Source organism: Tenrec ecaudatus, chromosome 16 (assembly GCF_050624435.1).
Source record: "Tenrec ecaudatus isolate mTenEca1 chromosome 16, mTenEca1.hap1, whole genome shotgun sequence".
Classification (NCBI taxonomy): domain Eukaryota; kingdom Metazoa; phylum Chordata; class Mammalia; order Afrosoricida; family Tenrecidae; genus Tenrec; species Tenrec ecaudatus.
The window spans coordinates 74,702,303-74,715,488 of NC_134545.1; the positions used below are offsets into that span (position 1 = coordinate 74,702,303).

Genomic DNA, 13,186 nt, shown 5'->3' on the forward strand with positions numbered 1-13,186 from the left:
AGTAAATGCCAGGTGGCCCAAAGGTGTAGATATACTTATTTATTTTAAGGAAAAGATACTAGAGGCAAACATGGGAGAATTAATTTTTTAATGATATTAACAGAAAAAGCATACTATGTGGAATAGGGTTTAAAAGACTAATATATTTAAAAATCAAACATGTATTCTAGGGAAAACATCACCACATGCAAATCCATGTGGAAAGCGATAAAAAGAAAATAATTTCAATGCATATTACATGAGTTAATAATAGGCTCTGGTTAAAAATGAGCTTCTTCAAATCAATAAGAACAAAAAGACCAGCGATCCAACAGAAAAATAACTGAACAGCATTGATAGTACGTGTACAGACACACACACACACACACATACACACACACACACACACACACACACGAGGACTAAAGGTGATTAAGCACAGGAAAAAGTTGAATTTTGCTTAAACTATGAAAAACACAAGTTTAAACCATATAGCCTATCATTTTTCATCTATTAGATGGAAAAGTAACAAGATGTCTGCTAATCTTCTGTGGAGACATTTGGGAGACACACTGCTAATGGGAATGTAAATCTGTACACCAGTGGAGATTTTATAGGATTTTTTTTTACAGTTGACATCTTTTTGACTCAGCAATTTCCCTCCTAGGAATTTATCCTATGGTTATATTCACATGTGTGCAAAAAAAAGATGCCTATGTATGTAAAATGTGTTTATTAATTATAAATAATAGCAAAAGACCAGAAAACCCTAAACAGGGTTCGGGTAAGTCAAGCAGCTTATCGACACAATAGAATACTACATAGTATAAAAGATTAAGCCATTCTAAATGTACTGCTCTGGACACTCTCAAGATGGGCTAGTGTGTAAACAAGCAGCCTTTCCAGAGGTGCATACTGCAATATGTAGAGCAGACTGTACAACGTCCGGGATCTCCTTTCTAACCCGTCGGCCAAAGAGGAGGAAAAGGAGAGGGCAGAGGGAGGAAGGCTATGGAAACAGGCAAATCTGAGGTGCAACTCTGGGAAACGGTGCAATCAGGGTTGATGGATACATGCAAGTTCTTTGTACCATTCTCTCCACTTAATATACTTTAGCAACTTTTATAATGAAAGGTTCTAATCACCAGAGTACTTATACAGAGAACGAATTATGTTAGCAAAATTACATCTTAATAAACCTTATTAAAAATGAATCTATAGTACAGCTTGCCATCTTTGGTAGGGAAATCAGTTTATATGCACCTTCCTGAACCGACTGCCGCCCAGTCCATTTTGACTCACAGTGATCCTATAGCCAAGAGTAGAACTGCTCCCTCGGGTTTCTGAGGCTGTAAATCTATGGGAGCAGGTAGCCTCAACTTCCTCCTGAGGAGCTGGTTGGTAGGTTTCAGTTGCTGACCTTGCATTTAGCAGGCCAAGATGTACCTGACTACATCACCAGGGCCTCTTTACACATAAATGCAGGTATGTATGTAAATACCTACCTGCATGCATATATGTAAATATAAATAAGGATCCCTGGTGGCCTAGTGGTTATTTATTGGGCCGACAACTGCAAGATCAGCAGTTTGGAACCACCAGCAGCTACTTGGGAAGACTCGGCTTTTTCCTCGTGTAACGTGGTTTTGGTTTCGGAAACCCACAGGGCAGGTCTTCCCTGTCCTTTAGGGTTGCTAAGAGTCATAACGGACTCAATGGCATATATAAGCATAAATAGGTACATGTGAACTTATCTATTCATACATAGTAGCAGAGGTATATGTACAGATGTGAGTGCTTGTACATCTGATAATGCATCTAATTTAGGATAAGTTAAAAACCTGTCAATGCTGCCTGTTTCTAGTGAGGGCAGGGGTGGAAATAAGTGACTCACTTCCCCATATAAACTTCTGTTGCCTTTAGAACTCAGCACTGGGTATTTGCATCATAATACTGTAGTAAAACACAAAACAAAAAAATCTAAAACCGATGAAGAACATTTCACAGCATTTTGTTACTGGGCAGGTGGACAATGTGGTGTCCGCCCACCTCATGGCTGAATCAGTGATTCCGGAGAGCAAGAGTGACGACTGAACTTGAGCTACTGCTCTCATTGGTGTGCCCACAGGAAGCGTGCACTGGGCATTCCAATCTGGAGTAGAGCCTCTGCCCCCAGAGCACTCCAGGGATTTTCATTCAATCAACTCCACAGAAACATCTAAAACCCCCATAGCCAATCAGTGTAGCCTGCTAATACTTTTGCTAAATGCCAACAATAAGTTGGAGTGAAATTGAGGTCAAAAGTGAGAAGTCAGTTGACCTTCTCACAGTGATTTCAATCCCTGTGAAAAGACCTGCTGTCTCATTGAAGCCACGTGGGCAAGGCTGAAGCCAGCTCTGTTGAAAGCAGGGGAAAGGGCACCTATTGCCCTGTGGGGTGGTGGATGTTACTATCTAAATGACCTTTGAGAGCCCATGGGTACAGCCAGTACACACACATGAATTCTAAGGGCTTATTTAGTTAAATGAGCATGAAAAAGTTTGACATTAAAAGTTAAGGTCAAGAAATAAAACCTCTGTTACTGTGAGTCCCATGACAAAAGTGGCCTTGGCAAGTCCCAAGTCTGGGGTACACTCTTCCATCTGAATGGCACACTTGCATTGAAACTCCATCTGCAATGGGGACTTTCAAGTCTCAAAAAACGCATAGGCGGATCCACTGGCTAACAATCGACTCCACTCAATGCTGTAAACACAGGTGTCCTCCTTTGCACATCTGGGACTCAAAGGCAGGACTAGCACTCAAGGGCCGGGCGTCTCAAGCCTCCCTTAACACTCCTCTGCTGCTCAACTGGGAGGGGACACAGGGTACTCTAGTGGTGCCTGTCCGTCTGAGTGGTGGCCATATATGTGAAAATTTATCAAGTTGCATGCTAATGATTTGAGCCCTCTACTGTGTCAGTTTCTTTCAAAATTATTTTATAGGGCAGGGTGGGGGAGAAGCCTCTATTACCGATTCTACTCTGGTTGTGTTACCCATTACTTGCTCCCTGTCCCAGCCCCTTTCTTACCTAGTAAGCCTCAACAACAACAAAAAGCACCTCTTCCTTATACACCTTGCATTTCACAAAAGGGTTCTATTCCCCCCGCACCCCAAGGGAATTTTGCAGTGGCTCAAAACTCGCTTTGTCTGTGACAGTTCCACCCTTCTTTTGCCTGGATGTAGCAAGCTCTCCCTGCTTTGATAGCCCTGTACAATGCTGCTTGAACTCCATGCCACAAGGCAACACTGTAAAGAAGCTGAAAGCAGAGAGAATATCGACTATCCCAAGTCAAACAAGTGAATTTTCCCACTGTGTGCGGTGTTTGTGTGTTCGTGTTTTGGAGTGGGGGCGGGGGATGTTTTGTATTGAAATGGGCAAGCCTGGCAGGAACCACGTTTTATCTGCAAACTGTTTGCAAGGTTCCACAGAGACTTGCTTTTATGCTTGAGTCATCTATTTTTACCTTTCCACGCTTGGATGTCTTGGTCTTTGTTATCCTGTGCCTGCTTAAACATACAACATTTACTTCCCGCCCACCCCACCTCCCCCAAGGGTCTCTAATATGACACTACAGAAATGTGCAGGCCTCCCAGAGATGCGCAGTTTTGTAAGAGACAACAGCTATTGCACTGCCGGAAATGGTGGATACAATGAATGGCACACGTCTTTCCTTGGCTTGGAGCCTTACCTCATTCAACGCACACATCCGAGCAATGGAGCCAATGTTGTTGGTGATGGTGACCAAAGTGGCTCGGGCGAGGTCTTCCTTGCTGATGGACTCTCGCTTTTCTTTACTCATCATGTTGCCAAAGCTATGTTGGAAATATTAGCGAGAATGTTCAAATCGCCCTCAAGCAGGCCCATGCTTCCACCAAAGAACTGTGGGCAGCTCTATGAGTAATTCCGTTCAAACTCACGTGACCTGATCTGGCTACCCTGGGCTGCGAGCAGACACATTACGATACGCATGGCTGGCTGCCCTTTTTCTAATGGAGACGATGTAGCATAGCTATTAATGAGGACAACATTATTTGTAATGCTTCCAGATATCTGGACAAGGACCGCAACAGCAGAAACTGTGGCAGCTTTCCAGAACCTTCTTTCAAAGTTGCACTTTTAAGTAAGCACAAGCATCGGCAGTCACACATCTCGGTGCTTCGTTACAGGCCAGAGGTCAAGTCTGAGCTCTGCTATGAGAGAGAGCTGCACTAGGCTGGTGAGCTGACATAAAACAACCACAAATGATTCTAGGAATATTCCAGGGTGGAGGTTGCCTTGCGTTTTCATGACTACTGCCCCTAGCTACTCGGGTCTCTACCTGGATGCTACCGCAGATCCTTGGAGGCCAAATCGTTCATAGTCTCCTCCGTAAATGTCCTTCACCAGCTTATCAACATTGGTGCTGTCGCCTTTAGCTGCCATTTCCAGAGCTTCTTCAAAGGTCTCACAACCAGTCAGCAAGCAACATAGGCCTAGGAATGTTCCACCTCCAAGACTGAAGGAACAATAAGGTTTATTTTTAAATTTTACTTTCAAATATGCCCAGCCGAGTCCCCAATGACAACACCATTAATGTGGGTTAATAAAAACGGGCAGGAAAACAAGGGGTGCTGGTGGGGGCGGGGGCACCTGAATGAACGTGCAGGGTTGCCAGAGGCGTTCGGGTGGATTGGCGAAGAGGGCAGAGCAAAAACCCACATGAAGGAACCAATCTCATTGTGCACAGCAACTTTATAGGACAGGGTAGAACTGCCCCTGTGTTTTTCTGAGACTGCACCTCTTCATAGGAGTAGAAAGCACTCTTTCTCCCAAAGGGCAGGTGGTGGTTTTGAACTGCTGACCTGTGGCTAGCAGTCCAACTCATAACCCACTATGCCACCAAGGCTCCTACGTGAAGGAACACTTGCCTCTAAATTTATACCACAAACCAGAGAAAGATTCTCACTGATTTCCGTTGTGAGACCTTCAACTAGCCACTAAACTGCCTGCTTCAGCCTTCCCCCCTGCAAGATGGGGCCAACATAATCTCACCTCGTTGAGTGGCTTAACAGCAGCAGAAAACTAGAGGGAAGGTGACTATAAAACCAACAGAGTCCCACTGCAGCTGAGCATGAATACTCAGAAAATGACACCGTATATCCGAGAAACATGCTCACTACGACGGAGCCCAGCCTTCTGCGGACAACACTGACCCAGGACGCTAGAGGGACGGCCAACAAATGCACTCTCGCCTGACTGACTGCCCCCCATCCTCCAGCAGAGAACCCCACTGAGTGCTTTGGAGACTTGAGGGCGGAGGGGTGATTTTTTTTTCCTAGTTGACTTTGGGCAAAAGCCATTAAATATCTTACACACAATGGTCAGAGATTAGTAACACAGTTCATAAAATGATCCCCAGTGCTCAGAACCATGTTTTTAAATGCTTCCCATTGTTTTCAGGATAGTGTCTTTTTCCATAGAATCAGGAACAGATGAAGATTGTGGAGAGGGAACTCAATTGACGATTGATATCAAAGACACCTGATGGGGAGAAGCAGACTTGGAGTAAAGATCAGGGGTCACCAGTGAACTCTCATTGGGAACAGGAGGGCTGATTGCTAAGATTTGGGATGTGGCTTCATTCTCCAGTCCCAGGCAGAAGAGCAAGCGTGTAAGAACTGCTGCTGTTAAGTCCTACGGATCCCATCTACGTTTTTCTTCCCTTTTTTGTTCCCAGCTGCTGTCAATTCTGACTCATGGGTGTCGGAGAACTGTGCTCCACTGGGTTTTAAAAGGTGGCTTTTTCAGATGTGGATTACCAGGCCTTTCTTCCAAGGCACCTCTAGGTAGGCTTAAACCTTCAACCACTTGGTTGGCAGCCAAGCTGGCTAGCATTGGGCAACACCGAGCCTCCTATGTGTTTTGGGTACTGGCTTCTAATACTAAGAAAATATTCAAGTTGAGAATCGAGATTCTTTTAACTGATGTTAAAACAAAGTATTATATATATATTTTCAGGTAAACTCTACCGTTAATTGTTAACAAGAACGTACCAGATTGTGATGGGCACAGAGTTCTTCAAATCTATTTCTTGGAATGTAATTATTATTTTAAAAATGTCTTGGCTGAAATTTCGGGTTCTGATGGAAATATTAATACTCCCCGGTGGTGTGATGGTTACAGGCTCGGCAGCTGGAGGTTCACACACAGCTGGCAGCCCCGGTGAAAGGGACCTGGTGATCTGCTGCTGTACAGACGACAGCCTCACACGTCCCACGGGGGAGTTCTGCTGCCACAGTCGGAATCAACGGGACAGCACGCACCACCTACACAACCAAACACAGAAAGCCTGGAACCAGGCAAGTCCTGTAGCAGTCACCCACCCCACTGTGGGCGCAGAGCCAGTGGGGAGCTAGGGGCTCCATGCACACCACCAACCTGGGCAGCTCACGCATACGGAGTTCCTTTAACAGAGTTTAAACTTACTTACATTTAACGCAACATGTCAGGCTACTTGTCAGTTTCAAGAGAAACTAGAAAGCTAGTTTTAGTGAGAACCCTCTGGTTTCTGAGGTCACCGGAATTGGTTTTGTTTCCTTGAGTACCTATTTCGAAGAGGAAGCCTTTGCTCACATTCTAGCTTCTCAGTGCCTTTTACCCGCCTCTCGCCCTGAATAACCTCTCCGTGGCCAGCAGGTATTCCGAGTAGGTGTGGAGCAATCTACTCCAAGCACAGGTGACTGAGGGCCTTGGCTGACTTAGAAAGAAGGCAACTCGGCAACAGATGTGTGGGTGGGGGTGAAAGGAGGACACGTGTTTGACATGGCAGGAAAATGACAGGTGATTCCAGACAAAGGCATCTGAGCAGAATGGGAAGTAAGCATGCGTTCGCACAACTGGTTCACCCAGATGGGAGGTTCGAGCCAACTGCCTTGCAGAACAGTAGTGACACCCTCAAGTTGTCACCGTCGGCAGTGATTCCTCTCGCAATCAGATCTGCTCGCTGTGGCACAACACACAGGAAGACCCTTGTTAAATCAGTAAGTAACCTCGCTGGACACAGCTGCGGACTATCAGTGCTCAGCACCCCCTCCTCCAAAAACAGAACACCCCACAGCAATAATCTTGTAAGGTATGTCAGGGAGTAAAATAAATTTTCCATGACTGAGTACTAGCACTTTTAAAGTTGAATCTGAAATGATGACACGATAAATTCTCTACATTTCTCTTCGATTCACCTATACAGTCTAACAATGTCAGCTGCAAAGTTGTTTTGTGGGGGCTGGGGGCTGAGGCAGCTTGAGGGGACTTGATTTCTATTATAAAATCGGAGATGTGTTACCAGAAGAAATATGTTGCTTTCTGGTCTGGGATGCAATACAATTTTATGTAAGATGGAAACAAACCATTTTAAAAGCATGAATTTATTTTAAAAAAATGCCCCATATCCTTTAACAATGTGGCTTCCTGTAACTAAAAATGCTTAATGGGAAAACAAAGTCTAATGCACTAGCAACAACAAACAGGAACGATAGCCATCAGTGTCAGAATAAAACCCAATCCAACCTGCGGACTCCTACCCATCCCCTAGGAGATGGTATCACTGTCCCACAGGCTTTCTGAGGCTCCACCCTCAGCAGCCGGCCACCTGTCTCCAGCCAGAGGGCTGGTGGGTTTGAACTGGTGACCTTCTTGGTCCCCAGTCAAGGGCTATAACCATTAAACCATAAGGGCTCCTTTTCAACCGCAGGATAAGCAGCACAACTTAAAGATGAAGCCATTTGTTTAAACCTGTGACTGCTGAAGTGTGTTCCACTACTGATCATAGCAGCTTCTGTAAGTGCTTCAAAAACCTAGACCTAGAGAAATCTCTACAAGAATGGCTTCGGCAGACAGAGGGCACAAGAGCCCCGCAGGTTTTGAAGCCCTTCCCCACGTGGCAGGCCCTGAAAAGGCTATTAGTTTTCATAATCCTGTAGCACATTTTCGAACCTACTGATGGAAGAGAGGGCTTGGTACGGTAGCTTGGCTATCCCAGAGGCAGGATTTACCGATGACAGCAGAGCAATGGTCATGAATGGGCGTTTAGCAATAGCTGGACTCTGTAAGCATTCTGACAACTGTCAATGACTCGGACTGCAAGAAGCTCCAGGTTGGAGGACCTGCACCTTTAATGCAATTCATGAATTTGTTGAGTGCTGATCAACACAACCACACGTGACTCTGTGGGGAAATGTCTAGTTTGTTGCCACCTTGGAACTCGTTCTAACAATTCAGTAATTCCTGCAAGGTTGTCTTCTGTAGCATCTGAAAAAGTGTCTTTACTGGGTGAGCACGATAGTGAAACTAGCTCGGCTGAAAGGCTTGCTTGCCGCAGACTTTTAACAGTCCTCATAAGGCCATGGAGTGGTCTTTTGGATTCTTCTGGGAGCAAGCAAGCTTTAGTTCTGCATTTCCAGAAATGTAAGAGACATCTAGTGGCAAGCAACTTACCGAAGCCTTTACTCTGGACACAAGCAGGGGTGAATCTGAACATGGGTGTGCACACGTGTGCCAGGGTTTCTCAATGACTGACATGTAAGGCTCCATCGTATTTTGGTGGGGGTGGGATGGGACTGGTGTTTGGCAGTATTCTTGGCTTCTGCATGAGGCCAGTACCCTGCATCCCTTTCCTGGTTGTGATATTGCAAATGCCCTGGAGGAGTAGCTCTGTCCCCTGCCAGTGGGAACCATGCATTTCTGCACATTCATCAGAGGACAGTGGGACGCTCTTTCTAAGGGGTAAGCAGCACTGCAGAATTCTGGTGCGAGAAAAGCCTATAAATACAATCTAAGAAACACCCCTCTCAAGGCACAAATGAGCACACAGACCCAGGGAAGTCACATGATGGCTTCATCCATAAAGACAGTGGCGTCAACAGCTCTCTCCAAAGCACGTTCCAGAGGGGACTGGTTCCTTAAGCTGTTCCTCCAAAACTAATGAGCTAGGTATGGCAGCGTTTCCCAACATGGGTGTGTGTGTGTGTGTGTGTGTGTGTGTGTGTGTGTGTGTGTGGTGTGTGTGTGTGTGTTGTGCTGGAAAGTTGCCTACACTTTATCCTCGATTATGGACTATACTACACATGTTTTTAATTGCCAGCTGGGTGATTTGTAATTTGATTTTCCTTTTTCCCTGAAAAGAGGAGTCGGCCAAATAAGCTAGGGAAACTAAATGTTTGCTATCAAACCCTCTTAGGGATTGGCATGTCAGGGGCTCATTGTAAAGGCTTTAAAACGTTTTGTGGTAAATAAAGGGAAATTTTGCTTCTAGAATTTCCCTATAATTTCTGAGCCCTTTCCCCATGTGAAACCCCCACGAACAATAAGCTGAGCCCATTTGCCCCAACAAGGGCGCATGAAATCTAAGGCAGGTCTGCTCAACCATTGCCACTAGGCTAGTTCCCTATCCACTGCATTCCAACTTTCTGTGTGAGGAGGAACGAAGGCATGTTGTCCAAAGAGATACCCTGTACTGAGTCTGCTGCATGTACCCAGCCTTGTGCTAGGCACCAAAACCAAACCCACAATGCCATCGACTCAATTCTGATTCGCAGGGACCCCACAGGGCGGGGTAGAACTGCCCCTCTGCCCTTCCAGGGGTTGAACCCTGGACGAGTAGAAAGCCTCATCTTTCTCCTGCGGAGCAGTGGCTGGAGATCTCCAGCAGCCCCCCACACGTCCACGATGCCAACGGGTCTGTGCTAGGCTCCAGAGGTGGCTAAACGCTCCTTCTGAAGGCCTCTCTGACCATCCCAACAATGCTTCCATTTGGGCTCTCCAGTACCCAGTGTCCTTGTGGTTCACCTGCCACTTGAATACACTGACTCCTCAATGCGTGGGACCTTTCTTTCCTCAAGCTGACCGGAATCTCGTTGCTCCAGCAGGGCAGAATTGTAAACAAACAGCCCAAACCAGCTGCTATCCAGCAGGACCCACTGAGCCCTGTAGACAGAGCAGAAACTACCCTGTAGGGTTTCCAAGCCTGATGCTTTTGCGGAACCAGTCTGCCACTGCTTGTCCTGGAAGGCAGTGGGTGGTTTCCAACCAGTGACCTTTCTGTTACCAGTGGAAGGCTTGACCACATCATGGGGGCTCCTTCAGGAAGAGCAAGGACTGTTTTATATGTCTTCAGATAAATCACCTTCTTGTTCCTATCACTTAATTAAGCCTTTCTGGTTAGCTGAGGACAAGATAGCTTTTTTTCCCCAGATGCATTTAAGATAAATAGCCTTCTACTGAAAACTGGTTAGCAAGGAAATGCCCTGGATATGCTCACAACGAGGTTCTCCTTGTGGGAAATATGTTTACCTGGTCCCTGTAACTCTTTTATAGTTGTCCTTGGAATACACTGCTAGAATGCTGACACCTGAGCCCATGTTAACCAGCAACATAGGGTATGGATTGTCAAGGCAGTACGGCTTTTTCTGACACAATTCCGGATTTGTGGGGTTTTCGAAATAGTAACATTCCGGCTTGCCATTGAAGCCGACAGAATCCACGTAGAGCAGGCCCTGAATGAGACAGTCCAGTTCATCCAGCTTATGGAGCTGCAGGTCAGCAATCTGAAAGAGAACAAGCCTTGGTGAGAGAGGCTGGGAGCAGCACAGGGAAAGCCTGAGAGGCTGCAGCAGAGTTTAATATTGGGGTCATGAACATTAAAAGCCTGGAAACATCCTTGAGAGCCCAAATGGTGAAATCCTGGTGACAACCAGCCACTCTACACTGTGAAAGTAGCATTCACCAGTCCACCTGTGGCCCATGAGGCACACTGAGGGAAGGCAGAGATGTGGCTAGCTGGAAAGGCATTTACTGGCATGGATAATGTTTGGAAGGTGGTCTCCCACAAGGCCTGGTTACCAGAACCTGTGAATGTAACTTATTGGGAACACAGGTGTTATAGAGATCATGAAAGATTTTGAGATGGAAAGGTTATTCCAGAGGATCCAGGTGGACCTTAAATCCATCGACGAGTGTTCTTTTAGGACCCACTCAGGGAGGTCTGACTGACACGGGGAAGAAAACCCTGTGGAGGCAGAGGCAGGGGTGATGCAGTCACAAGTCAAGACATTAGGGCAGTCACCAGAAGCTGGAAGAGGCAAAGAATGGATTCCCCTTCAAAGCCTCCAGAGGAAATGTGCTCCTGCTGGCACCTGGATTTTTGGGTTTCTGGTCAAGAGCTCTCTGGGAGAGAACACATTTTCTTTCTTTCGCAGCCCTGTTTGTGATCACTTGTCACAGCAACCATGGGAAATAAGAGCCCTGTCCCCCAGAGAGGGGTTATCTTGCAGGGTGAGAGTATCGGGAGAGCAGCAGGAGTCCTACCTTTTCCTGACACGGGGGGTTTATGAGGTCCCAGTGGAGCCTGGGAGCTGGGCAGACTCTCCTCTGGCCTCACAGCCCAACCACTTAACTATTAGACCCTGTTACTATTTTGAAATAGTAACACTCGGCCTGCCATCGGAACCCACGTAAAGCAGCCCCTACATCGGACAGGCCAGTTTGTCCAGCTTACGGAGCTGCAGGTCAGCACTGTTTCCGAGAACAAGACCCTGGCTTTGACCTCTAATCCCAATGCTTAACTGACAGTGGTGGGGCGAGTTACTTAACTCCTCAAACCTCAGCAAAGGCATCAGGAGTGATAGTAGTGCCCACTGTGTAGTGGTGTGACGATGAAAATGATGTAGGGGACAATTCTTAGCGCAGGGCCTGGACACATACCAAGAGAGGAAGATAGTGTTGGCTTTTTTGTTAATATGAGTGACCCGTGTTTCACTTTCAGGAGACAAAAAGTAGCACTCTCCTAAGAATAGGGGTGGGAGGTGGGGTGGAAGGGAGGGAGGTGGCGCTTGTGGTAGTTATGTAATCTGTCGTCAATTTGAGGGGATAACTGAAGGGGTGGAGTCTAACCTGTCAATCATTGTATAGTCAGTGAGGCCTCTGTGTAGGCATGGTGTTCTCCTGAGGATTCTGGGAACTCTGCTATTCCTATTTGGAGGTGGGAGACACTCTGTCTTTCTGCTCACTCCGTGAGAGACGCGCTACTGACAAGACATACGGCACTACGCGGATAGACCCCCGTTCCCTGGAAACCGGAGGGGCCACGTGGAGACCTGTGCCAGCGCTGAGATGCTTACAACGCCACTGGATCCACAAGACTTCCCACCCACTGGCCTGTGATCTTCCTGCATTCGGCGGCATTGCATGTGTCTGAAGAGGACTTTATAGACTGGTATTGGACATATAGGTTAATATCGGACTTATGGACTTGATCTGGACTGGGCTGTTTTCAATATTCACTTGCTCTTATATATAAAGCTCTTTCTTATACAGACGAGTCTCCCTGGATTTGTTTCTCTACTAGTCTATTTGGGTTGGTACAGCGTTGAAGGCTGGCTATTGTGCTAGCTGTGGAGGACAGTGGCCTGCTTGTACTCACAATTTACTCTGTAACCTTCACAAGTGGTGAAGGAAGGAAGCTGCAAACAGTGTAAATGAGACCCAGACGAGAACCTCAAACACTTCCCACTAATAAGACAGGCAGGCTGCTGAGGCAGAACTTGTAGGAGCCAGAAATATAATGCAGTCCCTGGTGGGTTCTGGCTCTCGCAGCTTTCGCTGTATTGCTGCTAATCCGGACATCTGGGTCAATGATTATTTATCATAGACTGATATGACAACAAGAACAACCAACCCAACTCACTGCCTCGGGACAGGGCAGCGCTGCCCTGTGGGTTGCCAAGACTGTAACTCGTTATAGGAATAGAAAACCCTTTTTCTCCAGCGCTGTGACGGATAGCTTCATTCTGACGTGGAACCCACAACTCCACCACGGCTCCTTTCACCACCAACAACAATCAATTGCCATCAAGAAACTAAGCCAATGAAGCCAAGTTAATTCAAACAACCCAAAGACAAAGTGTAAAGTTAAATTTTAAAAAATCTCAAGAAAATAGCAGCTAATACTTACAAGGGGGGTACCCCCTTAAATTTTTTTTCCAAAGCTATGTATGATTATTATTTTTTTTTACAAAACAACCTTATCACCTTTAAAGTACTCTCCATTACGCTTAATATATTTGTCAAATCTGCGATTCCATTCTTGGAAACATTTTTCAAACTCATCCGTTTGGGTGACTGACAGCACC

At 46.2% G+C, this 13,186-nt stretch overlaps 1 protein-coding gene across 1 annotated transcript in view; it reads right to left on the minus strand.

The window, feature by feature from the left end:
• PANK1 (pantothenate kinase 1) overlaps nucleotides 1-13,186 on the minus strand; it is a 62,816-nt gene that overhangs the window by 7,964 nt on the left and 41,666 nt on the right. Inside the window, 3 exon segments of the mRNA XM_075534141.1 lie at nucleotides 3,712-3,835; nucleotides 4,342-4,518; nucleotides 10,350-10,603. Of these exon segments, the coding sequence (XP_075390256.1) occupies nucleotides 3,712-3,835; nucleotides 4,342-4,518; nucleotides 10,350-10,603 (555 nt within the window).